We start from the raw sequence: 26,268 nt of genomic DNA, 5'->3' as shown, positions 1-26,268 counted from the left end.
CGCTGAGGCGGGCGGGGGGCGGGGGGCGGGGGGCGAGGCGGAGGGGAACGGGCGGGAGCGGTGGGGTCGTCCGCATCGTGCCGGGCAGCCCGGAGCGGGGGTGGCCGTGGCCGCGCGGTACTGGTCGGAAGGCCGGGTGGTGAAAGCTGGCGCTTCAGCCAAGCAGACGCAGCCCTGGAGGTCCCCAACCTGGTGCATGTCAGGATAAGGTGCTCCCGTTCGAAGCCTTTCCAGCTGCTTGCCTGGTGAAGCTCATGCGGGGTTAGTCACGGCTGACGGAGCAGCCTGAGGGGTGGAGAGCCTGCCCAGGAATCAGGAGGACAGCTTTCAGCTCTGCCTAATGGGAATCAGGCCTGCACCTTCACAGCGCTGCCCGGACCTCCCGCTGCCCCCGGGCCAGGTGAGCGGGGACCCCTGGGCCAGGTGGGCACTGAAGCGCATCTCATGGCTACGGGCAGAACCCGGAGCGCGCTGTGCCACAGAAGGACACGTGTGCTGCATCGCAGCCGGCAGCGATGGCATGTAGACAAAAGCTCCAGGTCACGGCTCCTTCTGGGGTTGTTCCGGGTGCTTATATTTAGCAGTGCTCAGATGAAAACCAGAGATGCGCTTAAACAAATATTGCTGACGTTTTTTCCCCCCCTCAAAGATTTGCACTTGTCATCTGCGGCGCTGCGTGAGCGAGGCAGAGATTTTCAACTCTGCCTTGAAATTTCCTTTTCCCCACTCACTGTGAACAATAGCATGACCCTGCTTGTTATTCAAGTTTAATTACTCAAGTTTAATTAATGGATGCAAACTTAAAATAATGCTTCTATGTAGGGGTCCTTCCATCCAAGCGGGGATAAAATAAGCACAGCAAGAGGGATGCCTTGATGGCAGCCCTGATGAAGGAGCCCAGACAGCAGAGAAGAGCTCTGAGGGTGAGAAGGGAGGAGAACTGTCACCATTGCTTGCTTCGTTTTCCTGCTCCTCACCCTCCATCTGCTCTGTGGCAGCAGAGGCAGCCTGAGGGCCAACACTCATTCTCTGCCTTGTGGGCAGAACACAGACAAAGACAGACAAGACAGACGTACCACCCTTCAACCCCCTCGTCCGGGTACAGCAGGTACTTGCTCAGCAGAGAGTTCTTGGTCACCAGCAGTGTCCCTGGCAGCAGTGTGGGCAGGGCAAGGTAGAAAGCAGAGCAATAAGGAGCTTGCTGCGGTGAACTCTGGAAGCGAGCTTCCTACCTGAGATGCAGGGTGGATGTGCTAGATTCCCTTGCTGTGGCTATATTTGGGCTATGTATGCATTTTATAAGCCTCTGAAATACAGGCTTTGCATTCTAACAACAAAGAACTTAAAACTTGTGCTCCTTTTGCACGTATTACTGTGCTGTCAGTGGGACCCTACTGAGCAAGGTGGACTGACAGCCTGAGCCAGTGTGGTGAAAGAGCAGAATTTTGCTCAAGACTTTCAGCATTGTGATTGTTTCATCATACTTTTTCTCTGCTGTTGACAGTCTTGTCCTGCTTGTTGAAGTGTTGCTGAAAGACTACTTTCCTAATCCTTGCTTTGTAATCTCCTTTTCAAATCCTCTCTTTTGCTTGTCCAATTACTTAAAACAAGCTGCTTACTTCTTGTTTTCCAATCTCTATTGTTTCTCCTTATTTCTTCCCCTGCCAAAGCCCTTTCTCCTTGTCTGTTATTGAGATGTTGACTCTGGATACTTCCCCATGTTTTTGCCTGAGGAAATAGTACCAGCCTTAAGTAGCACCTCTGAGGAAGCGCAGTGTAAACATCTGTACAATAGGAGCAGCCACACTGGGTCCATCTAGTCCCATATTGTGTCCCCTAAAGTGGCTCTAACAGGGCAATGTGAAAACGCGGCAGTGTGTGTTGATGCCTTTTCCTTAGCACATCTCAGCTTCCAGCTATTCTCAGGGACTTTTTGTGACGTTGTGTTGATGTAATAACTTCCGAAGAGTCCATTCTCAAAGTATTTCTTTTCTCTCCTTGGGACTGTGCAAAATTCTGGCATCCACAACGTCCTTTATTAAGGAATTCCACAGGCCAAAACCTGCTACATGAAAAATAACTTATTCTGTTTGTTTTGAGCACTGTTTAATTTGATGGCCCCTAGTTAAGAAAAAGTATTTGGCTCAGTTCCCATCCATCTTTTTCATGACACGGGTGCTTTTGTGGACATGTTATGTCTTTCCCCCAAATCATACCCAGTTCCACGTTTCATATGCAAGGAGTCCTGCTCCTGTAGGAAAACAACTGTAAATCAGTCACTCTGTTTTTAAAATAAACACGACGTCCACGAATAATTTAAATTTCTCTTCTGAAGCTTTCTTCTTGATAATAACATTATTTGATTTTATCATATCGATTCTGTAATCTTGCTTGGCAAGATAATGTCTCTGTCGCAAGCTAAAGAGGTAGTCAAGATGGAGTGGTGCTGTCAAACCAAAACATGAGGGTAAACAAACCCACAGTAGGGCAGAGGCTGAGATGTAGAAAAATTACTATTATGCTTTTTTGACAGACACTGTGGCCGAGTTCCTCAGCGATAACGTGCTGGTGTGTGAGCTGGATAATCCAGACAATGATCAGGCTGTGATAATAATCCCGTGCTAATAAATATTTCAGAGGCTGCTGGCAGGGTCAGAATTTGATTTACAGATCAAAGTGGAAGGCCTTGCGAATGAATTCTAATTAATTCTAACAAAAGATCAAAAAGGGATTGTTATTTTGTAGACACGGTTGGAATAAATCACTCGGTATTACCATTCAGGATGTACTGCTTCTTGAAGGTAAAGTGTGTGACCTTTTATAATCTTGTTTTTTTTTTAAGTTCTGAAAGTTCAGAAGTTTAAAAGAAAATGAGTAACAGTGAGAGATTGATGGCAAATTCTGACAGGGAGTCCTGTAGCCTCCAGAAGGATTTACCCTCTCAGAAGAGGTGACACTACCTCTGAATGCAATTTAAGATGGATCTGTTCAAACTTGAAGGCATCTGAGCTACATATTGCAGAGTACTGTTCTGAATCAGTAGAAGGAAGAGAAATAAGTAGTGTAACAGTGCAGTTAATGTGGCCAAATGCAGATGTCCTCTTCAGGATGAGATGAATCACTTCCACATTGTAGATGTCTGCACTCACTGTCTATTGCAGTTCAGAAATCCCACTCACTGTGTCTACTGCAGTTCAGCTTGGCCCAGCTCAGCCATTTCCTCAAGGGCAGCTGTGTGCTGCCCTTGTCGGTTCCTAATCACTTGGGAACTGCTGCCTTTGTATCTGGTGGTTTTAACATCACCCATGCTGCCAGCATTCCTTCATGCATTCCCTTAGGGTGTCTTCAGGGAAAGGGTGAGTCTTCTCTGGTAGCACTGGAAAGGAGCAGTAGGACTGGGAGGGAACTGTGGGGCATTTCTTCAGCCAAGGCTGCCGCTCTAAGCACTGGAGCCACGGCCCCATCAGCCCACTTTGGGAATCACACTGCTAACCCTGCAGCGGCACAGGACCAGCTGCTCCTGTGGAGCAGAGATGCTTGCACTGGGATTGCAGGTAGTGCTACCACAGCTCTGTGTGAGCACCGGTCATTCTGTGGTTGCAGTGCAGATGCAGCCAGCGAGACAAGGCAGCGTAGAGTAGCCAGTGGGGACTGGCAGTTGGCAGTGGCTTGTGACAGTGGGTCTTAGCACAGAGGTGAGATTTTTGGCACTAAAGTAAAGCGAGAGGCCAGGCGATAGTGAAGAGTGGCAACTGGCAGTGCAGCCTGGCTGTGGCTGCTGGCATCGAATGAGGCTTTGGCAGTAAGAGGAGGCCGTGTGCTCCCTGTCAAGAAAAAGTGAATTAACAGTAAGATGTAGTGCCTTTGCTGACACCGGTGAAGTATTTTTCTCAGCAGTGCACATCTCCTTGCTAATGGGTCTCAACTCCTAAGCTCATATGTGTCCTATCCTCTCAATTTCTTGGTTCCCCAGGAAATTCTACGCAACTGAACCTTAAAAGTTTGTGCTCTCTGTGCTGTACTGTATCTCTCAAGCAGAAACGTGTGATCAGAAAGCAAATTTAGCTCCTTTTCATTCGTGTCTGAAGAGCTTATACAACCAGACTTGTTAAAACGATTGGAGAAGCACTGCTGAATCCAGGTCCCCTTCCTGTCTGTTGAGCAGGGGTCACACTCAAGCAGAAGAGGATGGTGCAGGTGATGGGAGCTCATGCTGACCCTGCAGGCCTGGCAGGTGACAGCAGTGCGAGGTTGGCTGGCTGTTCTCACCCCTCCTGCTGCTGCTACTTCAGCTTCTCCCTTCTGTGCAGAAGAAGTGATTGGTGCAGGAGGTCGTTCTATGGCCTGGGTTCTTTCTGCCTGTTACCTGCCTTGTTCTACCTGTTGGCCCATCAGCAGACACCAGTTTCTGCCTTCTTTATGTCTGTCCTTTTTTGTGTCCTGTTGTGCTAAGAAAGGCCTGTAATGAGGCTTTAAAGTAGAGACATTCTCTTAGCTATGTGTGCACTGTCTCCTTGTCCTGTTCAGGGATCCGGTGGGGTGGAAACCCTGCCATGAGCAGGAGCATGCTGTGAGCAAGAGGCCCTGCTCAAACCCTGGGATTTAACAACAGCTAAAGCCTTCCATGGGAGCCAGAGTGCTGACTGCAACTAACCATTCAAGGGCAGAGATACTGTGTGAGCACAAAACGGGTTTGCTGTGATGTGCAGGCTGCCTTTGCATGAAGTGAGAAACCGCTTGGCTTAATCAGAGTTATTCAGGGAAGTCAAGGCTAAAGGAAAAACTGTTTGGGTAGCACGTTTAGAAATACATTTCAGTATTGATGCAGTAAAACTGGGACCAATAAAGAAGGCATACTTAGGAGCTGGTTATTAAGTAGGTTCCATTTTTTCTGGGAGATGAGAGGCTGGAGAGCAGCCCTACAGATCGGGATCTGAGGGTTCCAGTTGCCATCGGGTTCCAGTTGCCATCAAGCTGAACATGAGCCAGCAGTGTGCCCTGGTAGCCAAAGGGCCGACCGTGCCCTGGGGTGCACCAGGCCCGGTGCTGCCAGCTGGGCAGGGGAGGGGTTGTCCCACTCTGCTCTGTGCTGTGTAGCCTCACCTTGAGTACTGGTGCAGTTATCCAAAGGAGGGCTATGAGGGTGGTGAAGAGTCTAGAGGGGAAGGTGTTTGAGGAGCAGCTGACCTGTGGCCCCAGGCTGCCCAGGATGCTGGAGGTTGTACTTCTTGGGACAACCCACTGGACCCTCATCGTGTCTGCGTCCAAAAAACCTGGCATGGAAGGGTGGGGTGAAAAGGGATGTGCTTGTAGCCTAATACTGAGCTGGGAAGCGAAGGCAATTGTAATGTAGTAGAGCTTGTGTATGATTTGTGTATGGTTTATGCGCGATTTATACTTTTTCTTCATAGTAACACAATTGTGGATTACTACTACTAGTGCTAACAAGCAGTAGGATTGTAACTCAGTGTTGATTGTTGGTAGTGATACATCTGTGAATGAATGCTGCTAATATTAGTTGTGTTTTTCATTAGCCAGTTGAGATACTGTCAGTCACTTGCTGGTGTGATGCTCAGTCAGTAGGCACTATCAAGCAGCCACGTCTCCAGTCTGAAGGGGAAGAGTCAGACACATAATATGCTTTGGTCATTATTTGAAAAGCTATTTTACGTCCTCCAAGCTAAAAAGGTTTTATTTTCTAAATCCTTCCCAACTAGTTATTTACAACAAACAAGAAGATGCAACAAGGAGTACTTCTGTGTCCTGTGATGTGAGACTTCATGCAGCATTGCCTTCGTGCTTCTGTTCTAATATCATTATGGTGTTATAGTTGTGGAATCAAGAGAGCTTTCAGAGGTGCAAGCCAAAAGGCTTCACAGGGTCTAAATGTGGAAGTTTTGTGGTGGCTCAATACTGCAGTTGAAGACACTGAAAAACCCAGAGGTTTTCTTGCCTCTTACGAGGTGCTGGAATGCTTCTGTAGCAGAGACCACAGCTACACGCAGGTTGCTTATTGCAGGTAGTGCATAGGGTACTAGAAAAGCTGGGCATGGTAAGGCCTGCAACCTGGCAGTGAAATTACCCATGTGCAACTGATGATACATTTAGACAAAGCGCACTGAAACAGAGAAACTGAGACCAAGGAAAAAAAGCATGTTAAAAATCTATTTGAATTTAATTCTGACAGCTTATATGACTTCAGAGGAGACGAGAGACAGGAGTGTATTGCTTATTCAGTCGATGCTGTCTTTTTGCTTGTTTCTTTCGGTGTTGTTTCTTGTTTTATTCTCCTCCTTCAGAATTTCATGTCCTGACAACAGAAAGCAAAGCATAGGCTTACCTGCTTTGCTCAATACAGACTGCAATCAGCAGCATTCTTTCAAACTCCCGTCTGAAGCTTGCAAAGCAAATGCTTCATCCTGCCAGGCAGTTGTTTATCTATCACATGGAAGGCTGTTATAATTCCAGTTCAGCGCAGCCAGGAGCATGTAAAGTTGAAGTAAACTCATAATGCAAATTAACAAGGAAGTACAAATGAGGTGATGATTTTTTTTCTTTTAATTAAACTTGATTGAAGGTGTAAGAGCTGATTCCTGCTGCTAGTCCTGCGTGTTCAAGCATCATAAGCTAAAATACATGAATATCATTTGGAGGTAGGAGCAAAAATCTCCAGGACTCATCTCACTGTGCTGCACACAGTTCCCTGGTTGCTGATTGCCTCTCCCTGATCCCATTAATCTTGCACTCTGCTGCACATTGGCTCTGCTTCAGCAGGACGGATGGAGAACAACACTGTTGTAGCTGATTCTGTAGCATGATTAGGCATTTTGCTGAGAAGTACATATTCAAATTCTTTAGGCTGAAGAGGACCTAAAACACAGTTTTCTCACTTCCCAGGGAAGTGTTCTTGCCTCTGTGATACCATGTCGTCTGGTATAGGGTATTGGAACTGCATTAAAGAAAAACAAAGGATAACACTAAGGCTGTGAACTTACAGTTGCTCAAAGCATTCAGTTATGCTCAGTTATTATCTTGCTATTTCCATGCCTTCAAACAGATGGTATATTAAGAATAAGGAAAGTTTTAACCCTACATCTTGGCATACAGAAACAGTACAGCAGAAATTCCTTTTCTTGCATGCTTATTAAGGAATTCTAGCTGGATGGGGTTTGCAGGGAGCTCTGAGATCTGCAAGATAAGATGTGCTGCCAGCAACCTGAACATACTGCTGCTCCCCTGGAGAAGGAGGAGAGAGGGCTGTGGAAGATACTGCCGCAGAGGCAAAAGGCAGAGGCTGTGTTCAAGGAGGTGGAGAAATGCAGAAGGAACACTGCAGAGAATTTTGCACAGGTTCACGGAATAATAATAATAAAAGATGCGGTAGTCTCTGGTCATCCCTACATCACATACCCAAGTAAAGACGTGAGAGAGAAAGGAAATTAGAAGAGGCAAGGAAAGAAGTGAAATCCCTGCATTATTCATCAGTTTCTGTGTTCATGCAGGTTGCAGTCTTTTTGATGCAGACCATCAACTTATTGTCAATCAGCCAATCTATCTACATGACTATTTTAACCCTCTTGGGTAAATTAGTAAGATTAATACAGGTCACTTGATTTAAATTAAAATTAATATCAGGACACTTGATATTGCCTATTTAATTGTATGCAAACGAGAAGGAGCAGCTATGACAACATCATAGTTTTATTAATGCAGTTGAAAACAGCGAATAAGCTACAAAGTTCAGTGATACAGATCCCCGTGTCTCCAAGCCAGCAATTGCACAGATTTACATCTTAATTGATATTTTATTCTGAAAGGAAAATCGAAGCCCTCAGCTACCTAAGTCCTTACAATTAATCAGGCGCAGAATAATCTATAAAGATTACCAGTACCACCATCCCAGTAGCATTGAAAAAAACACCCCACCCAACCCTAAACAAACAAACAAAAAAAAAAACAAAAAACCCAAAGGCAGAAGCAGCTCTTCAAAATCTGTAAGCTATCAGGGGAACATTGTCTAACAACACTTCACAATCCACAGGGCAGTACATGCATTTGCATTGAGTAATAACTCATCAGAATTGTTAGGTGTGGCATGGATTTGAGCACATATGGTATCCCTAATTTCCCTTGCCTGCTTGAACCTTAATTCTGTAGTACCATTGAAGCAGCACTGGTTAAGGGATCCATCAGTATGTAGGCTCTGCTTTAAACAAAAATACTAGCCTCTGGTTTTCCAGTTGCAGACCATGACACAACAAGTCATGGATGTATCCACATGCTTTTGCAAGCTTGACATCCAGGTGATTTTCAGGCTAGTGCTATTTTACGTTTGTGTCCCACACACACAGGCCAACCCTACTCTGAATCTCCCAAACAAACTGGAACTGCAAAGTCAAATTGCTGAGGGCCTCTTTCATTAGCAGAATGAATTTCTTCAGCCATGTACCACGGCTCTGGAAGGCTGGAGGACTTCCCTTACAGCCATGACATCCTTCAGACATTGTGGAGCCATTGCTGGTCATCCCATTGTCAGCAGGACTGTATAATCCCACCTACCATGCTGTCTGTGTCTTGCTTAGCTGCTCCTTAAGTGTTGACGGATGAGAAAGCAGTCACAGCATTCATCTGCTTTGCTAGATTTATGATACATGCCGTGTTCAGTCTCCATACTCAATGCCTTCACATAATTAGGAATGGTCTCTCTGATCTAGTGTCCCAAACCACAACTGCCAGCAAACAGTATGCAGGCCCAGCAGAGACATATGTCTTGGCAAGCTAACACAACTTCTGCCCTTGAGCCTGCTAAGTAAAAGCAAGTCTCACAATGCACCACAGGGAAGAGTCCTCCTGGGAACAGCTCTGCATGCTCATGGAGAGGACAGATTTACCCCTACCAGCTATCACAAGGACTTAGGCACTGCATGGGCACTGATCACCACTGCTTGGAACCTGTGAGGCATGACAGCATGTGTGGGAGCAAGGGGGTTTGTGCCTGTCTCAAGTTTGGCATCCACATGTACAAATGCATGGACACTTAGAATCATAGAATCATAGAATCGCTAAGGTTGGAAAAGACCCACAGGATCATCCAGTCCAACCATTCGTTCGCCCTTCACCAATGGTTCTCGCTAAACCATGTCCCTCAACACAACATCCAAATGCTCTTTGAACACCTCCAGGCTCGGTGACTCCACCACCTCTCTGGGCAGCCCATTCCAGTGCCTGACCACCCTTTCAGAGAAGTAGTATTTCCTAACGTCCAGCCTGAACCTTCCCTGGCGCAGCTTGAAGCCATTCCCTCTAGTCCTATCACTGTCACACGAGAGAAGAGGCTGACCCCCAGCTCACTACAACCTCCCTTCAGGTAGTTATAGAGAGCAATGAGGTCTCCCCGAGCCTCCTCTTCTCCAGACTGAACAATCCCAGCTCCTTCAGCCGCTCCTCATAAGGCCTGTGCTCCAGACCCCTCACCAGCTTTGTTGACCTCCTCTGGACGCGCTCCAGGGCCTCCATGTCTTTCGTACAGCGAGGGGCCCAAAACTGGACACAGTACTCAAGGTGTGGCCTCACCAGTGCTGAGTACAGGGGGACAATTACTTCCCTGTTCCTGCTGGCAACACTATTTCTGATGCAAGCCAGGATGCCATTGGCCTTCTTGGCCACCTGGGCACACTGCTGGCTCATGTTCAGCTGAGCATCAATCAATACCCCCATGTCCATTTCCTCTACACAGTCTTCCAGCCACTCTGCCCCAAGCCTGTAGCGTTGTGTGGGGTTATTGTGGCCAAAGTGCAGGACCTGGCATTTGGTCTTGTTGAACCTCATCCCATTGGCTTCAGCCCAGCTATCCAGCCTGTCCAGATCCCTCTGTAGGGCCTCGCTACCCTCAGGCAGATCGACGCTTCCAGCCAGCTTGATGTCATCTGCAGACTTACTGAGGGTGCACTCAATGCCCTCATCCAGGTCATCAATAAGGATATTAAACAGGACAGGCCCCAGCACCGACCCCTGGGGAACACCACTCGTGACCGGTCGCCAGCTGGATTTGACTCCATTCACCACCACTCTCTGGGCCCGGCCCTCCAGCCAGTTCCTTACTGAGCCAAGAGTGTATCTGTCCAAGCCACAGACTGCCAGCTTCTGCAGGAGAATACTGTGGGAGACAGTGTCAAAGGCTTTGCTGAAGTCTAGGTAGAGACTTCCCAATTATGTGCCTGCCTTGTAAGGTCAGTTACTTCTTGTATATCTGCAGGGGTCAGACAGCCTTTGTCACATCTTTCGGTGGATGTTGCTGGGTATGAATTACTTTGGGCGTCAAGTTTTATCTTCAGATATGTTCCAGCATGAATGGAACTGGATACTGGAAGGACTCGGTGTCCTGAAGATTTCAGCTGATGGCACCTTCACTGTTAGAAGAAAATATCACAGAAAAGATAGTGCAGAACCAGAATATAATCTTCAGTAGCTTTGGCTGTCTGATGCTTGTTAATGGATATGTACAAATGGAGACTCTGGCATTTCTTTCCAGACATGGGCATATTTCCTTATGGATGCCAAAACTTGTTTCTGGAACAAGAAGATTGGAAGAAAACTACTCATAAAACCAGTGCTTTGCTTAGCTAATTATAAAGGCATTTTTAATAGTAATATGACAATAAATGTAATAAGACTGATTTAACATAGAAAATAATATCACTATTGAAAAATTCATAGTCATCCCTTGGGTTTTGAGTGTAGCATAGGTACAAATATTTTGGCCTAATTTCAGCTTGGAGAACTCGCAGTGGCTGAGCCGAAGAGATGAGAAGGGAAACATTCTTGCACCATTGCTGAAAAGCAAAACAAATATTTGTGAGAAATAGAAACAACTCTCAACAACAGTGATCAATATAGGCACCTCTTTTTGTAGTGCAGTGAAAAACTATTTTACTCCCTGTCAGAACCAGCTCACGTCTGAAAGCACCTGCATTGCATCCTGCAGTAGGACTGCTGTGTGAACTGCTGTACAGTGTTTGCACGCACAAACTCACAGCAGCCCACTTGCAGATCTGATCTGCATGTGTCAAATAGCCTTTTCTTCAGGATTTCCAACAACTGGGACTGATCTACTGCTATAACCAAACTGCCCAGCGCTTGGTTGTAGTGAGCAAACAGTGAAGTCCTCCCAGCCCATCGGTAGCCATGTCCCAGCTCTCTGCGGGGTTTGCTGGCTCAGGTGCAGTGCAGGAAAAAGGCAAGAAACTGTGGGGCTGGGGAGGGCCACAGTCATAGAATCACAAGGTTGGAAAGTACCTACAAGATCATCTAGTCCAACCATCCTCCCATTACAGTTCGTATCACAAGCCACTAAACCATATCTTGTAGCTCCTCATCCAGACACCTCTTGAACACTGCCAGGGATGGCGACTCCACCACCTCCCTGGGCAGGCCATTCCAGAAACCAGTTCCCTGAGGACCTGGTATGCCGAGCAGTTTTATTTACATCTTACTATGCATTATCTAGGCCTTTCTGCTACCTAGACTAGCCTACCCTGCTGTGCTGCACTGAAACTACAGCTCAAAACCTGAATTTAACTTCTCTAATGTATATTCTGAGTATTTTGACTTGATGTGAAAAAAGATATGCAAACAATTCCAACATCTAAAATTATCACCAAACAAAGCTGAAAAAGATTTGAATTAATACTGTCTTGTTCAAGAGAAAATTAGTAATTACAAGTCCTACAATAAAGGATAACATCGCAAATGAATCTTCCTCGGTACGCTGTAAGGGATTTCCATTTGGTTCCAACAGTTAAGATGAATTTCACATTTGTTTTTCACTTTAGTCTTGAAAAGATTGCTGAAAACACATTCTTCTCTTCATTTTCCTAGAGGGAGGGTACAGAGAAGAGGCAAAGGACACGAGTTTGAAGAAATTCTGATTAGATGTGTGAATTTTTTTTGAAGGGTAATGGTAGCACAGGGAAGCTGTGGCCTGTCCTTCCTGGGAGCTATCCAAAAGCTGACTGCACATGGCCCAAGCTGACCTTATGGGATCTGCTCTGAGCAGCAGGGAGTAGACTTGATCTCCAGAGGCCCCTTCCAAGGTAAACCTGTTCTATAACCTTATGTTACATCAGTAGAGTTTCAGGTCTTGTTACAAACTGGAAGGATGCCCAAACCCAGAAAGCAAATACTCCTTTGAGTACAATACGCAGCGCTGTACGGCTGCTGCAAATCATGCCCTTTCCTTCCTGGCTGTAAACATTTTGCATGTAAGTTATGTCACCCCAGAGAGCTATTAGGGAAAGATTACATGCACCATATCTCCTGAAGAGCTGGATTCTTATCTGTCAACAAAGCTTACTGGTTTTCCTGTAATCCTGTGAATGTGCTTTCGTAGCCTTGGGCAAAACATTTTTAGTTCATCTGCTCTTCTGGTTTTGGCAAATCTGCACATGCTGCTGGTTGTGTCCCTGGTCCTGGAAACTCTCACACATCTTCTTAGTTAGATGGTCATACACAGCCAGTCATACTGAAGCGCAGATATTAGTAAGGCCAAGCCATTGCATGTGAGATGGCACATGGCCTGCATTTGTCCGTCACTTAGCACTAGCTGGCTGTATTAACTTGCCTATACTGAGCTGCTTACCTCTGACTAGAGAACATCACCAGCTGAAATCATTTCTAATTATGGTGTATGTGTATTATAAAGTGCTGTTTTTGACGTAAGCTCTTACTGCTGATTTTAAAGAGCGCGCCTAACGCTACCAGTGGGTTATTGACCAAAACCCTCTCGTCTGTGGGGACAGACAACTGATGAAATCTGTGTGCAGACTTGGAACAAATGAACCCCTAATGGCCAAGGAACAAATCAATTTACAGATGGTTATGAAGTTATTTAAAAATATCCCGAACAATTCTGAATATAAACAACTTCTTGAACCCTGAAGAAGTTAAGAACTTCCTTTTATCCATTATGACAGTGGGTGAGTACCACGACACAGGCAATGTATTCTTCCCTGAGGAGCAATGGTAGAGAATATGCCACACGTGGTATCATAACTAACATCAGTCACTGAGGTAAGGGCAGATGCCGCCCTGGTGTGAAGGCTGTGCAATGGATATGATTTCTTCCTGTCCCTCCTGCCACGGCACCTTGCAGTCCTTTCTGTGGGCAGGAAGGAGAGGCCTGCCAGCTCAGCACAAGGCAGAGCTCCTCTGTATCGTAACTGATCTATTGTGCAGAGAAGCTGAAGAGAAGACAAGGTGTCACACCAAGAATCCAGAAATGTAACTAATCTAATATACCGAGGCTAAACTGGATGATAAATTCTGAAAAATTGACTTGATGTAATAGTCGTTTTAAAGGCATCTTTAACGTATTAAATATGTACTCACGAGACTCTGATATGGCAAATTAAAGCGTATGAATAACCTCATGCAGATTCATAAGCCGCATAGATATTTGATGGAAAAAGCTTATAGGTTTGGATAATTCAATAAAGCTTTGGCTGGAGCAGAATTAAGTTAGGATATAATGGCATTTTCATATTAACATTAAGTAAGTTTAAAAAAAGAAGTGAGAAAAAAGTTGAGTTGAGGCAAGGCAGGTAATCTCTGCAGGGTCAGATGTTGCCCACGGGGCTCAATGGCTGTGGGCCATGGCTGCTCATTGTCTTCCAAAAGCCATGGAAGGGAAATTAGTCTCCGCAATATCAGATCATAATATAATTTCTTATCTGCAGTTATGAGAAATACCGGTCTTTAATTAGCAACATAAATGAAAGTGGGAGAAATTATTAAAGGAATGCCATAGAGGTAAAAGTCTTTACCAGTTATCCTGATGAAATCTGCCAAAAGCTGACATGTACACTGAAGGAGGAAATAAGACGCCCATGCAAACCTCCACCTACATCAGCTAACAGAAAGCAGAACTAATTCTACCAAAGTCTCACACATGGAGCAGGACAGTGGTGGCAGTGGGAGTTAAAGGGGCTGTGCAGGTTCTTTAATGCAGGGGATGCGATCGCTGTGATGCACTGCAGAGGGCATGCAGTAATTTCTGGCGTGGCTGCAGAGGGAGGTGCCCATCTCCCGGGCACTGCTGACGCAGACGCTGTCAGTGAGGTGGAAGGATTGCTGGGTACCGGTCTCCTTCTGTCTGTGGGTCTGCTCAGGTGCTGATGGGTTATTAAACCATGAGCCTCTGCTGCAATGTATGCAGGCAGCTGTTAAACAATCTGCATTAAATCGGCAATTTTCTGATCACAAGGAGAGAGACTCATGAGTACCTGACAAAACATCATCACTTAAAGGTTTCCAGCTTCAAAGCACACCGATTTATACTGATGTGGAGACAGCCCACTTCCTGAAAACTCTACTCGGGTGTTTAAGTTGCATCACTTCCTGATCCAGACCCTATAGTGGGATTCCTTCTGCTGTCTGTGGAGAGCAGACAGTGCCGTTATACACGGCTGGCACCTGCACTGTGTAAAGCAGGTTTCCAAAACGTGATTTCAGAACATCAAAAACGCCCACTTACAACATGACTTCCAATGCAAACGGTGCACAGGTACCAACACCCAAAGACTTCTAACTCTAAAAGTTCGTGCTTAGGGTAAACTTGAACTCCAATTTCTTGTGTTGTTAATCAGTTCTGTGGGTCCCACATTAATGCTGAACCGAGCAACCGCACTGCCCCCAAGGATTGGTAAAAACTCAGATATGAGAACAGGGAAATAGCAAATCCCCTTTGCAGGAGGAGCCCGAGGAGAAACTGAAGCGGACCCTTTGGAGCACACTTACTTCAGGATCACAGTTTTACTTTGCAGGAAATGATGATGAGCACAGGGGCCTAAGAGAGAAAAGGAAGTACTTTTAAAGCACTTGATTACATTCAAGAGATTTTAAAAATGCACCTACCGTGTTGAATTTCAACCGGTTCTTTGAATAATTTGTTATTAAAATGCCCGAGGACTCATTCATACACAGAACGTGTTTGACACCACTTCCCTGTGCACTTCAGAGCTGTCACCAGGCCGCTGGCTGCCATGTCCTCAGCGATGCGGTAAGCAGGGCCGCTCCCTGCTGCCTGTGTTCGCTCCTCCTCAGCTGGCCGTGGCGCCTGCACAGCCATGAAGCGACACGAGCACCAGGAGGCAGAGGTGAAAAACAGAATGGAAGCTATCCTGAGCCTTTGAAACTTCTTTCTCATGCTGAGAAAGGTGTTGATTCATTTCGTTTTAGGGTATCTCTACAAGTAGGACAACCGAAGTTGACTTCTGATTCCAGACCAAAGCTTGCTGACTTTGATCCCTGGCAGATCTGCAGTTTTATCTGCATGATGACTACAGAGCAATTTACAATTAGCAGCAACGATCTGCCTGTAATGAACTTATTTTTATTTACGCTATGAATAAGTTCTGTAAAAATTAATTGTGCTCCTTTGCAATCGGTTCCTTCCCACCCGTATTCCTACAGTAAGTCCATTAAAAAAAAACTTCTGTTCTGTGGATCTTGCTCTTGCTGGGTTTTTTTGTGCAGGTGGCACTGACTGCACTCACAAGCGAGGCCGATGTACAGAGCACTACCATGAAGGCCACCTATGTTCGTAGCACACGATCATTTATAAGGTAACTTAAGAACATTCTGAACCTCAAAGGGATGATATCACAGTTGCTGTTTTCAGTGCAAGTAAACAATAACGTTCACCTGCAGGAAATAAACACTTCAGCTAAGCACCATGGTACTAAAAAGCCCAGCAAAGCATTTATTTTTGTATTGCAGAGAGGTAAAACCAGTTTACTTCTGCATCAGTGACCTCTACTTCTTCAGCAAGAGCCACAGAATTCCAATGTTTTCATTTCCCCAAATGCTGTCCTTCACCTCTTACTTACACTACTTTTCATTAACTAGGAACAAAATGATCTCCTGTGCTTGTAGGGAGAGGTGACACGGGCAGCTAAGGCAGGTTTCAGAGCACCTATCTTCACTTGTCCAGAACTCAGCTCATCTCAGCTTCTGGCCTCGCTCTGCAGTGTCAACAGAGAAAGGCACCTCTGGGGATTTATTCAAATATTCCAGACATATTTTAGGATGAAGCAAACGACCGTATGTACTTCTGTGAGTGAGGAAGGGAGCCTGAACAGCCTAGCTGGAACACAGTCGCTTCCATCTCCTCAGTTTTTCCTTCTGGACGTCACAGTTCCTCAGGCGAACCTTCCCATCTGTTTGTGCCCTTCAGGCAAATTCCAAGCCCTTCCATTTGGAACATTTTGGCAGCACTCCATCCTCCACTCAGGGACAGTTGTTCACTCCACGGTCTGCAGTTTGCCTTCTACAGCGCATCGCTTCCTCACTGTTCTTCAGTGGGACACAGCAGTGCAAAAGTGTCTCCTTGTGCCTCACACAGCAATTCTCAACAGACTGGCACCGAAACACCATTTACGAAGTACTGAAGTGTAACAACGCCTAATGCTGTAAGGAGATGTAAGCACTTTAAAAGGATTACTTTACACTCCCATTATTCACTGTCCTAGAAGAACACCCTCGTCCTGGCTTGCACATTCATTACCACTGCTATTAGAATAAAGCCAATTGGTTAAATAATCAGAGTATATAAATTTTAGCAAGCCTGCTGAAACCGAGACAAATTGTTTCTGATTCTGTGACTGATTTTCTCTTTTTCTTAGCTGTAAAAAAACAATAACACTTTTTAAGAGAGTCTGTTTCTTATTAAGATTTAGAATACTCATTTTTCTGATATCCGAACTCCAAAATATGCAGCCCAATGTTCCCTTACACCTCAAAGCTGATTTATTTGAAGAAGAAAAGTGCATTACGCTTTCCTGACATCATAAATTCGAGGTTCCAGAAGACAGTAAATAGCAGGTGCAGCTGCCTGCGTACTCTGAATTCTATTTCTTGCCCCGCTGATCTAATGTCCTTACTGGAACGTGGGCTCTGGAAACAAAAGCAGTGGCACAAGGTATAGAATACAGATGCAACTTTTAATTGTTTATGTGTGGATAGACTGACCACTCTTTGGGAGGATGAAGAGTAGAACAAACGAACAGGACTCCAACCCCCCATTATCTGTTACAGTACCTCCAATGTGCCTGTGAAGCCTGTTCAGCATGGCAGGGGTAGCACCTCACCACACGTGTGTTTCTTGGACTACATGAGCTGGCATGACTTGCATAATTTGGCTGATGTCGGAGGCATCCAGTTTGACCTTCAGTATGTTGCTATGTAGTTGCTAGGGATGCAACTTTTATTAGATAAAGCACAGCTAAACATCTGTTATGACAAAACACAGAACTAGAAGAAATAACCGAGCATTTAGCCAGCAACTCCTACACCAGTCATTTAGCCTGACCTGGCCTATACTGTGCCACTGTGAATAGACGAATGGCAGCAATTTCACTGATTTAGAGCTTAAAAAAAGTAGAACGACCAACAGGAGGGACTGCGCCTCCAATAAAGACTTCATATTCTAAAATACTCTTAGAAGAGCATACTTGTGCTTGTGTTCCTAGCGCAGCCAATTACAAAATGTGTTTTTCAGAAGCAAAGACACCTGTTTGAGAGACCTCATGGCCATGGCACAGAATTTAGCTGCTGGCCTACCAGTAAAGCTGCAACAATGAACATACTTCACATCTCTGCTTTCTGAAATGCACTGAGAAAACAAGCTGCTGCTGTTGTGTATACGGCTGAATGCTACCTGCTTTGATTCTGTTTGGAAAACCTCCAGGCGTTTTCCAACACCTTCAGTGGTCTTCTGGAGGTATGTTTTAAATTTCAACTCTTAATTGCTCCCGTTAAATGGCTCAGGAATTATTTACAGACTATACTCACTTCTCATAGATCAGCAGTATCTAACAAAATGTATTCAGCATAGGGGGCTGAGGAGGTAAATTCGTGGTCCTGTGCTCTCTGACTTCATGTACCTTCAGCTTGCTCTTCGAGACATGGTGGAACCACTCTTGTGGCCTCAGTAATTTCCTAGCAAGGCAGCAACTTAATGAAAATGAGAAACAGCCACAGTAATTCTCTTTTTTAAAAAAATTTAGGAAGAAAAGATGGCTCATGTCTGAACTGAGCAACTGAAACATGGTTTTCAAGAAGACTAAGACTTGCTTAGACCACAGACTCACTCATTGCTACTTTAGTATGCAGTAGCTGGATTCTCTCTGTTTTTTTAGAGTCTAAAATCAGTTTATCTTTGTCACAGTAAGAATGAAAGATGATTTTCAACAAATAGAGAGAATGCAAACTGTTTTCCTCCCCTTTGCAACATTTCAGCTCATCAGGCCGTACACCATCACAAAGGAGATGACAAAAACAGCAAAGCCAAAGCCTCTTGCACTGGCACATCTGCCTGCACGTCAGGCTGCCGGGAGCTGTAAACACTGTTTAATATTGCATAAGTCAGATGGGTAAGGTCTCTCTTCAAAGATCTTCAGCAGCAGTAACCATGGGCAGTAGCAGGCATTTATCATTTGCCTTTTGCTCAGTAATAAAGGCACAGCCTTTCAAACCCAATTATGTAGTTGCCTTTGTGGAAGTTAAGTCGACGTGCAAACTGCTGTGATTTGAAGAGTAATGTAGCAATTCTTTACTATTTACTTTACTATACATAAGACCATGGAAACACAAACGAGTTTTGAGTTATATCTAGTGATGAAGTAAGTGCTATTCATCTCTGTTACCACTTCACTGTTCTTCAAAAAGAACATGAGAACACTTGAGAAAAACCAGTACTTATAAGCAGAAGTATCATAGAATCATAGAATGCCTTGGAGTGGAAGGGGACTCGAAGATCATTTAACAGGACTACGTTGTTGCTGTGAGATCTGGTCCATCATAATCCTCAAAGGAAGACATAGAAGAAATCCTTCAACAGGGAACAGATTCTTTATTGGACAGATTCCAAAGTTTTATGTAGAATACTGGAATGGCATAACAGCCACTGACATTTTCAGTATAATACTGCAACAAACTGTCTATTATGACTTGTTCAGGAGTAAAAGCAATTAAGCTGGCATAATAACATACCAAACAGACAAGGCTGATGAGGCTGCAGTGCTGCTCAAATACAGCTGTGACTCAGACTGGATAAACACACCAAGTATAGTCTAGGTTCTGCACAGTGTGTGTCACTGTACTGTACATCTGGCTTTGATTTTTTGCCAAGCTATAAGCTGCTCTATCTACACATTAAGTATTGCAGAAGGAAGTACAGTGCCCACCAGAAGTGGAAGTAATACGAACTGACTGCAAACCAAATCTTGTTTTTACCCCCTCTTTGTTCCTCTGTAGGTTACCTACAATATTTGTCTGTTGCAGAAAGCCATTGGGTTGTACTGGCCGTTTCTGAAAGACAACAGCTAACAGTCCAACTTACTTTTGAAATGCTGCATGGCAGTACTTAGTCAACTCAGAGAGAACTCAGAACTCTCTCAGAGAGAACAACACATTCAAGTTTAAGGTAACAGCACAGTACACAATGAAGCTACAGTTTATGTTCATTGTTTACCATTTTGCCAAAGTTAAATACAACACTATTGTAGAGAATCTTCGTAGAAACACAGTAGTTTTCACTGTCTCCCACCCACCTTTTAAACCCATCATTTGAGGCATTCTGACGTATACCATAGCAGGCATCTGGACTGCAGCTGAGAAACAGAATCCTGTGTCATCTCAGACACATATAGAAGGGCTTTAAACAAAAAAAGCAGGGCTTTAAGTTTGGTTGGCTTAAGATACTCAACATCAGCCAAGTGAAGATATTCATGCATCATTCCAGTTCAGTCCAGTGTGGATTATAAATGTCACACTCCATAACCAAATAATAACACAAAAACATATTCTTGGGATGGAAGAGTTTCAGGAGGCACTACATAAGTCTGAGAAAAACTGAAATGTCAAAAAAAGTTAAAGAAAAAAAAAGAAAAATTAATATACAAGTTCAGCAATAACTTTCTTCTGAAGCTTGTAGGACTCACACACACCGGCTCTATGCAGAAGAACAACCATACACTTTCTAAACAAAAGAAGCAAACTGGTTGCCAGTACTATTCTATAATGATAAATTTCAACTTTTTCACTTCTTGAACGGAAGCATTAAGAAGCCTCTCTTGGATAAACTTCAATGAATTTCAGAATGCATGCCTTTCCCTGAGGCCAAAAGGTGCTGGATTCCTGTTAAGTATTCTTAGCTTCAAAAACTGAAGAGGACTGAATGCATCTTGAGCACAGAAAAATTAGTCAGACCTGCCTATTAAAGAGATAAGATAAAAATGGATTTTTATTACCTCTCCACGAACAAGAACAAACACTTTGATAGTTAATTTCATCTAGAAGATAATATTATAATAATATTATAACAATATAATAATATATTATAATGTTATCTAGAAGATAATATAGCAACATATTATATGATCCTAAGAGGGACGTGTTTAAATCAATCAAGAAAATTCTTTGAGTATAGTACAGCTACTGTAAATACTTCTCCCTACAGCGTGCTCCCACTCAAATCCTTACGTTCCCCAAATATATGCTGCAATGTTTAGGGGTATGCAAAACACCCAACTCCAAAACATACTGTATTTAATACTTAATGCTAAGACTCTTCTTATGGGATGGAGGAATTACAGTTACATGTAATGTTTACAGTATTTATGACTGCAAATTCAAATCTTAACTTTGTAGCACGTTTTTCTATTTATCTTGTTTCAAATAACATAAGCTTGAAAAATGTCTTAAATTGCTCTGTGTCTAGCACGGTTAAAGTGAAGACGAGATACTCACTGTTGCAGGTTTCTCAGTTCAGAAGGCAGGTCACAACCTATGTAAGCATTATTCATTAAACTGTACTCTAATAGTGCACAAAAACAGGGATCCTACAAGAAAAGATTAATGTTTAATACAAACGTTACTCTGTGTAATGAACTTGCCAACAAATTAACACGGCACACAAATGCAGAACATTTCAGAGGACCTTTTCCATAAACAGAACAGCACAAACAGTGCAAGCATGGAGCAACATCGCAGGAAGATACCTTCAGATGTATTAAGTTACATGTGTTGCATGTACGTGTGGGGAAACTACACCTCCCATTCAGTCATTTCATGAATACTGTTCTGTCGAGAAGGTCAGAAAGAACCATGCATGAGCTCAAAAAGGAGACCTCTTCGGCAGGTGGTTACATTAATTGGGAGTAATCACTTCTACCTCTCTCCATTTAAAAATGAAAATAATTGCATCAGATAGTCCCCTCCAAATTAGTCATTTACCATGGCAAATACCATACATGATTCAAAGATGTAAGAAGAAAACAAAAACAACTTACTTTCACAAGAAGATGAGGATTTCCTATGACAATCAGCAAAGCTTTTGCTCTAGTAATGGCCACGTTGAATCTCTTTGGGTTAGAGAGAAAGCCCAAACAGTATTCCTCTTCAGCAAATGTGTCTTCATAAGATCGCACCTACAAATCACAGATACAGATTTAGAACTGGAATAATGAGAAACCAACTTACTTTGTCACAGTGTAACTTTCATCTATTAAAAAGTATAATTTACTCACTACAGCAAACCACAGTTCAATGTGAGCAATACACAAGTTAGCTTCAAAATCCAAAATTCAGCTGTCTAACTCATTTCCCACCACTGGTGTTCCCAGAGGTGGTCTTTTTTTTCCAATAGTCCACTAATATAACTTCAGCAATTTCAAGAGAATGGTATATTAGCTTTATTTGAGCATCAGGAATATCCACTGTAAGCTGAAACACAAGATACCAACATAAAATCAATGTTTTTCAAGATGTAAGCTTTTCAGTAGAAGAAATGCTAGAATTGCTGTTTTTTTTTTCTTTTTATGTCCTACAAATCAACAATATTTCAGAGTGTCATCAGTCACCTTCTAGTTTTGAAGTATCATCAGATACTTCAATTAAAAAAAACCCCAAGATTTATGACTGATACCTTCAGCAAAGTTTGCAAAGCTGTGGTGAAAGGCAAGGGTTACCACCTTCCATATAACAGCAGAAACTCCCAACATATTTGGCGATGCATTCTTCTTCTCCTCTTGCCTCCTCACCAAACGCAATGGTTGGACTCAATACAATTCAAAACATCATCTTCTCAAACTTCCACCTTTCTGTATTTCCTCAACATCCCCTTCTATCAAGTTTGAGAAGTGGACCTAGGTGAACTTAAATGAGATTCAAGGTGTTGCACTTGGGTCGGGGCCATTCCAGATATGCATACAGAGTGGGATAACTCTTTGAGAGCAGCCCTGTGGGAAAGGACTTGGGGGTCCTGATGGACAAGAAGCTTGATATGAACCAGCAGTGTGCATTTGCAGCCTGGGAGGCCAACAATATCCTAGGCTGCATCAAAAAAGGGGTGGCCAGCAGGGTGAGGGAGATGATTGTTCCACTTACTCTGCACCTGTGAGGCCCTGTCTAGAGTACTGTGTCCAGGCCTGGGGCATCCAGCAAAGAAAAAGATGTGGAATTCTCAAACTGGTCCCAGAGGAGGGTCATGAAGATGATCAAAGGGCTGGAACACCTCTCCTATGAAGAAAGGCTGAGGGAGCTGGGCTTGTTCAGTCTGGAGAAGAGAAGGCTCTGGGAAAACTTCACTGCAGCCTTCCAGTTTGGGTTTGTTGTCAGGCAGAAATTTTTTTACTCAGAGGGTGGTGAGGCACTGGCACAGCTGCCCAGAGAAGCTATGGATGTCTCATCCCTGAAGGCATCCAAGACCAGGTTGGATGGGGCCCTGGGCAGTCTTATCTGGTGCGTGGCAGCCTGCCCATGGCAGTGGGATTGAAACTAGATGACTGTTAAGGTCCCTTCCAACCAATGCCATTTTATGATTCTGTGATCAGTCAGAAATTTTCTGAAAGACTCATTTATTGCAAAGAGTGAAGACAAACAGCTTTGCATTCTCATGTTTATATAAAAATTTCTAGCAATGCAATTTGTGCTTCTGTACTGTCCTATTTACACAGATATAGTCAACCAACACCAATACCGAATCAAGGAAGTGAAGTACTGTGAAAATGATGTCCTGTGACCATTGTACTGCTGAAGTACAAACATAGCACAGACTCCTTTCCCCTGTCCCTTTTTTTGCAAGGCATTTTATAGCTTCAGATTCAAATAGCCAGAAGCTAGAAAAGACATTTACCAACATCCCAATACTTAACCAGCACAACACTTCAACAGTGCATCATGAAAATGATCATGAAAGACTGTCAAGTATTCTGCTAACAGTAAAAAAAATGGTACTAGATTCCTACAGTCAGCACTGGTGTCTGGGTAATCATCAGCTGTATACAATTATGTGGTAATTCTCAAACAGAACATGAAAAGAACCTACATCAACATTCCTAAGCTAAACAACAACTTCAGATTACTGTGATTTATACAGTTCTCTCCAATATTTATACTGCACCCAGTTTCCATCGTCGCTGAGCATGCTTAAAGTGAAGATATCTTATCTGTGTGAAACTCTATAAACTCATTTTGAATTATCTACAAAGGCTTGAAGTCTACCTCAAAAGCACAGATACCATCCTGTTTGCATGCATTTCAATTAAGCATTTTTCCCAAACAGTATGACAGAGGAGTGACAAAATCACAGTTCCCTTGGTTTTTTTCATCCTCGTTCCCCAAAGCTCCATGTCAAAAAGGAGCTACAGAGAATTGAGAACACACAAATATTCTAGACAAGACCACAACAAGTATACATACTGTTGATAAGATGGTAACCATGCACTCTTGTCCTTGAAACTCTTCTACTGTGCCGACTTTAATATCTGACAAATCAATGCTTCTCAGAAGAAATTTAATTTTTTCTACCTGGAAAAAATGTTTGAAGGAATTTATTTTCATATTTTACAGTGGATTACTTCAAAACCAAAGACATGAGACATGTAAAGTAATTTAACACACATAGGTTGTAGGGAATGCCTACACCAAGGTTAGCCATCACCCACTACTAAGGTTTTAAAACAAAACAGTAGCTTTTCCTGCTGTGTATAACATTTCTTATGTGACTCAACAGGGGGAATATTTGCTACTTACATGTAAACAGAAATTAACAGGTTTTTTGATAGATTTTAATGACATGAGCAACTTAGATCTTAGGAGCTTATCCACGCAGGCTCTTCTTCCATCATGGAATATGTGCCAACCCAAGACTTACCACAGGTGTGGTAGGGCAAACAGCTTCCCCCACGCCCTCTCAAGAGGGCTGTGCAGAGATTCCACCTTTCCTTGCTACATACACCATACAGAGTGAAAAAAACTCAGGTTTTTCACTCTAAACTCTAGATTTAATGAGATCATCATTAGTGAATGATAAAACACTGCGTAACGAAACACAATGAAGTTCTGAGATATGCCTTCCCACTTTACCAAACCAGAGCAGCAACGCAAAACTGCAACTTCAAATATAGAAACTTTGAAGTTTTAAATAGTAGTTATACCTGCTTACGATACGGTGTAATCACTCCAATATCAGTCACTGACACTGCAATGCTTTCATTTTTAGCCAGGTGGCAACAGTACTGCATTACTTGAACTGCTTCAGTTGGATTAAACCACGAAGGACTGTGACCTTCACGAGTTTCTTTGCCCTGTATTAGGAGAAGCAAAGCGAGCAAATGAAGAACACAAAAACTAACTACATATTTAACTGATTATAGTCTCATACATCTTAAATGCAAAACAAACAAAAACAAAAAAATCCAAACAACAACAGAAATTGTGACTTAACATTATATACAAATTTCTTTACTCGCTGTAAATCCTTTTCAATAAGCAACCACCACCTGTATTCTATGATGACAGTGCTTTAAATATGCGACAAAGAATATAAATCTCAGCTCAGATAACAGGTGTTTGCAAGCCGTTATCCCGCTTTTGCACAAAGCAGAAGAGTTCAGACACAAGCGCATCTCCGAACAGTGGATACACCACTTACTACTTCACTAACTTCTTGGAAGGCCCACAAAAACTTTTCTTCCTGAAGTACCAGTTTTATCCTTGACTTTTTAATCTTCAATAACGTTCTAGTTTTAGAGGCTTGCATTCATTCTAGTGCAGCAGACTCTTACCAGAATTAATCTAAATCTAATGGAGTTGCCTGCAACTCCAGACTGATAAATTTGCAGATTTAAATTTTTATTAAAGTGTCTTCACAATACCCTGCAATCTGCAGCTGCTTAAGTTTTAAGTGCTGCTTTAAGTTTTTTTTTTTTTTAAGTAGAAAGCTATTTGTCTTCAGTAGTTGTTTTGAAAACCAGATGGTCAAGAAGCCACACTGCTTGCAAAAAACTTATTCTTTTTCCATATTCTTTCCAAAATTCATTCTAATGAATAAAACTTTTGTCTACAACATTAGCAAACTTCTATGAAGCCTCTTTATTTATACTTAGATTACGTGAACATTTTACATACCCTTACTCCGTGAAAAATTAATGGAAACCCTTTCCTGGGCAATTTCTCCCAGTGTAACAAAGAAGATACTACTGATGTGTCTGCACAAACTTCTAGCTCTTTGTGATAAAACAATTTAGATGGTAAGGCAAGCAATGCAGAATGTGACCTGTAGTTGTTTACGAGTTTTGTGATCTGCAGAGACAAAAAATAAAATCTGTAACTGAAACAGGCAGTTAGAATCATAGAATATCCTGAGTTGGAAGAGATTCATAAAGATAATTGAGTTATTCATCAGACTTCAAAGTATGCAGCTCCCAAGAAGACCACTTACCATCTTGCAATGTTTAGCCCATTAGTTCAATGACAAGCTTTTGCTTCATATGCACTTCCATTTCAGACACCATTTTGTCAAGACTGCCCCTCTGTCATCATTTGTCAAATGGCAACAGAATGCAATGGAATATTGGTGGAAAGGTTCAACCTCTACCGCCTTAGCACCAACATTCACCTCTGTTGTTGTGGGCCGACATGATAAAATAGGAGGCATTACTTTCTGAGCAGTCCTCATAGTTCCAGCACAGAGATGAAAGGAACAGTGTAAGTACTCCTCTATGTCATTAAATATTACGAAGTACTCCCATAAATACCCTGTAAAAATTGTTATCTGGTGCTTATATGAGAAAAATCCAGAAGGTTATCCTTCAGAGAACTTTTTTTTTCTCCTCACTTCCTGAAAGATGTTCGAAAATGAATCTTTGTATTTAAAGAAGCAGCTTTACTTGTCTTTTCACGTTAAAGCTTAAATTGCACTTGCACATT

General features: G+C 43.2%; 1 protein-coding gene and 1 long non-coding RNA gene across 4 annotated transcripts in view; one reads left to right on the top strand and one right to left on the bottom strand.

Annotated features, from left to right (window-relative positions):
• Positions 1-39: 39 nt before the first annotated feature.
• Positions 40-25,642, top strand: LOC107049700. The gene is made up of 2 exons (XR_001462081.4): positions 40-400; positions 11,953-25,642. It is a non-coding gene; the product is annotated as an uncharacterized LOC107049700 (long non-coding RNA).
• The window catches only part of MOV10L1 (Mov10 RISC complex RNA helicase like 1), a 33,199-nt gene continuing 25,818 nt past the window's right edge, over positions 18,888-26,268 (bottom strand). For 2 of the 3 annotated variants that reach the window (XM_015273353.4, XM_040649665.2), the window contains 6 exons: positions 25,468-25,641; positions 24,495-24,644; positions 23,758-23,865; positions 21,348-21,485; positions 20,806-20,897; positions 18,888-20,269 (listed from right to left, as the gene is read on the bottom strand). In XM_015273353.4, the coding sequence (XP_015128839.3) occupies positions 20,260-20,269; positions 20,806-20,897; positions 21,348-21,485; positions 23,758-23,865; positions 24,495-24,644; positions 25,468-25,641 (672 nt within the window). In that variant the 3' untranslated portion in view covers positions 18,888-20,259. The remainder of the gene's footprint in view (positions 20,270-20,805; positions 20,898-21,347; positions 21,486-23,757; positions 23,866-24,494; positions 24,645-25,467; positions 25,642-26,268) is intronic. The other variant, XR_001462005.4, reaches the window with a different exon arrangement.

The sequence above is a fragment of the Gallus gallus genome, chromosome 1 (genome assembly GCF_016699485.2).
Source record: "Gallus gallus isolate bGalGal1 chromosome 1, bGalGal1.mat.broiler.GRCg7b, whole genome shotgun sequence".
NCBI lineage: Eukaryota > Metazoa > Chordata > Aves > Galliformes > Phasianidae > Gallus > Gallus gallus.
This window is presented reverse-complemented; position numbering and strand designations above follow the sequence as displayed.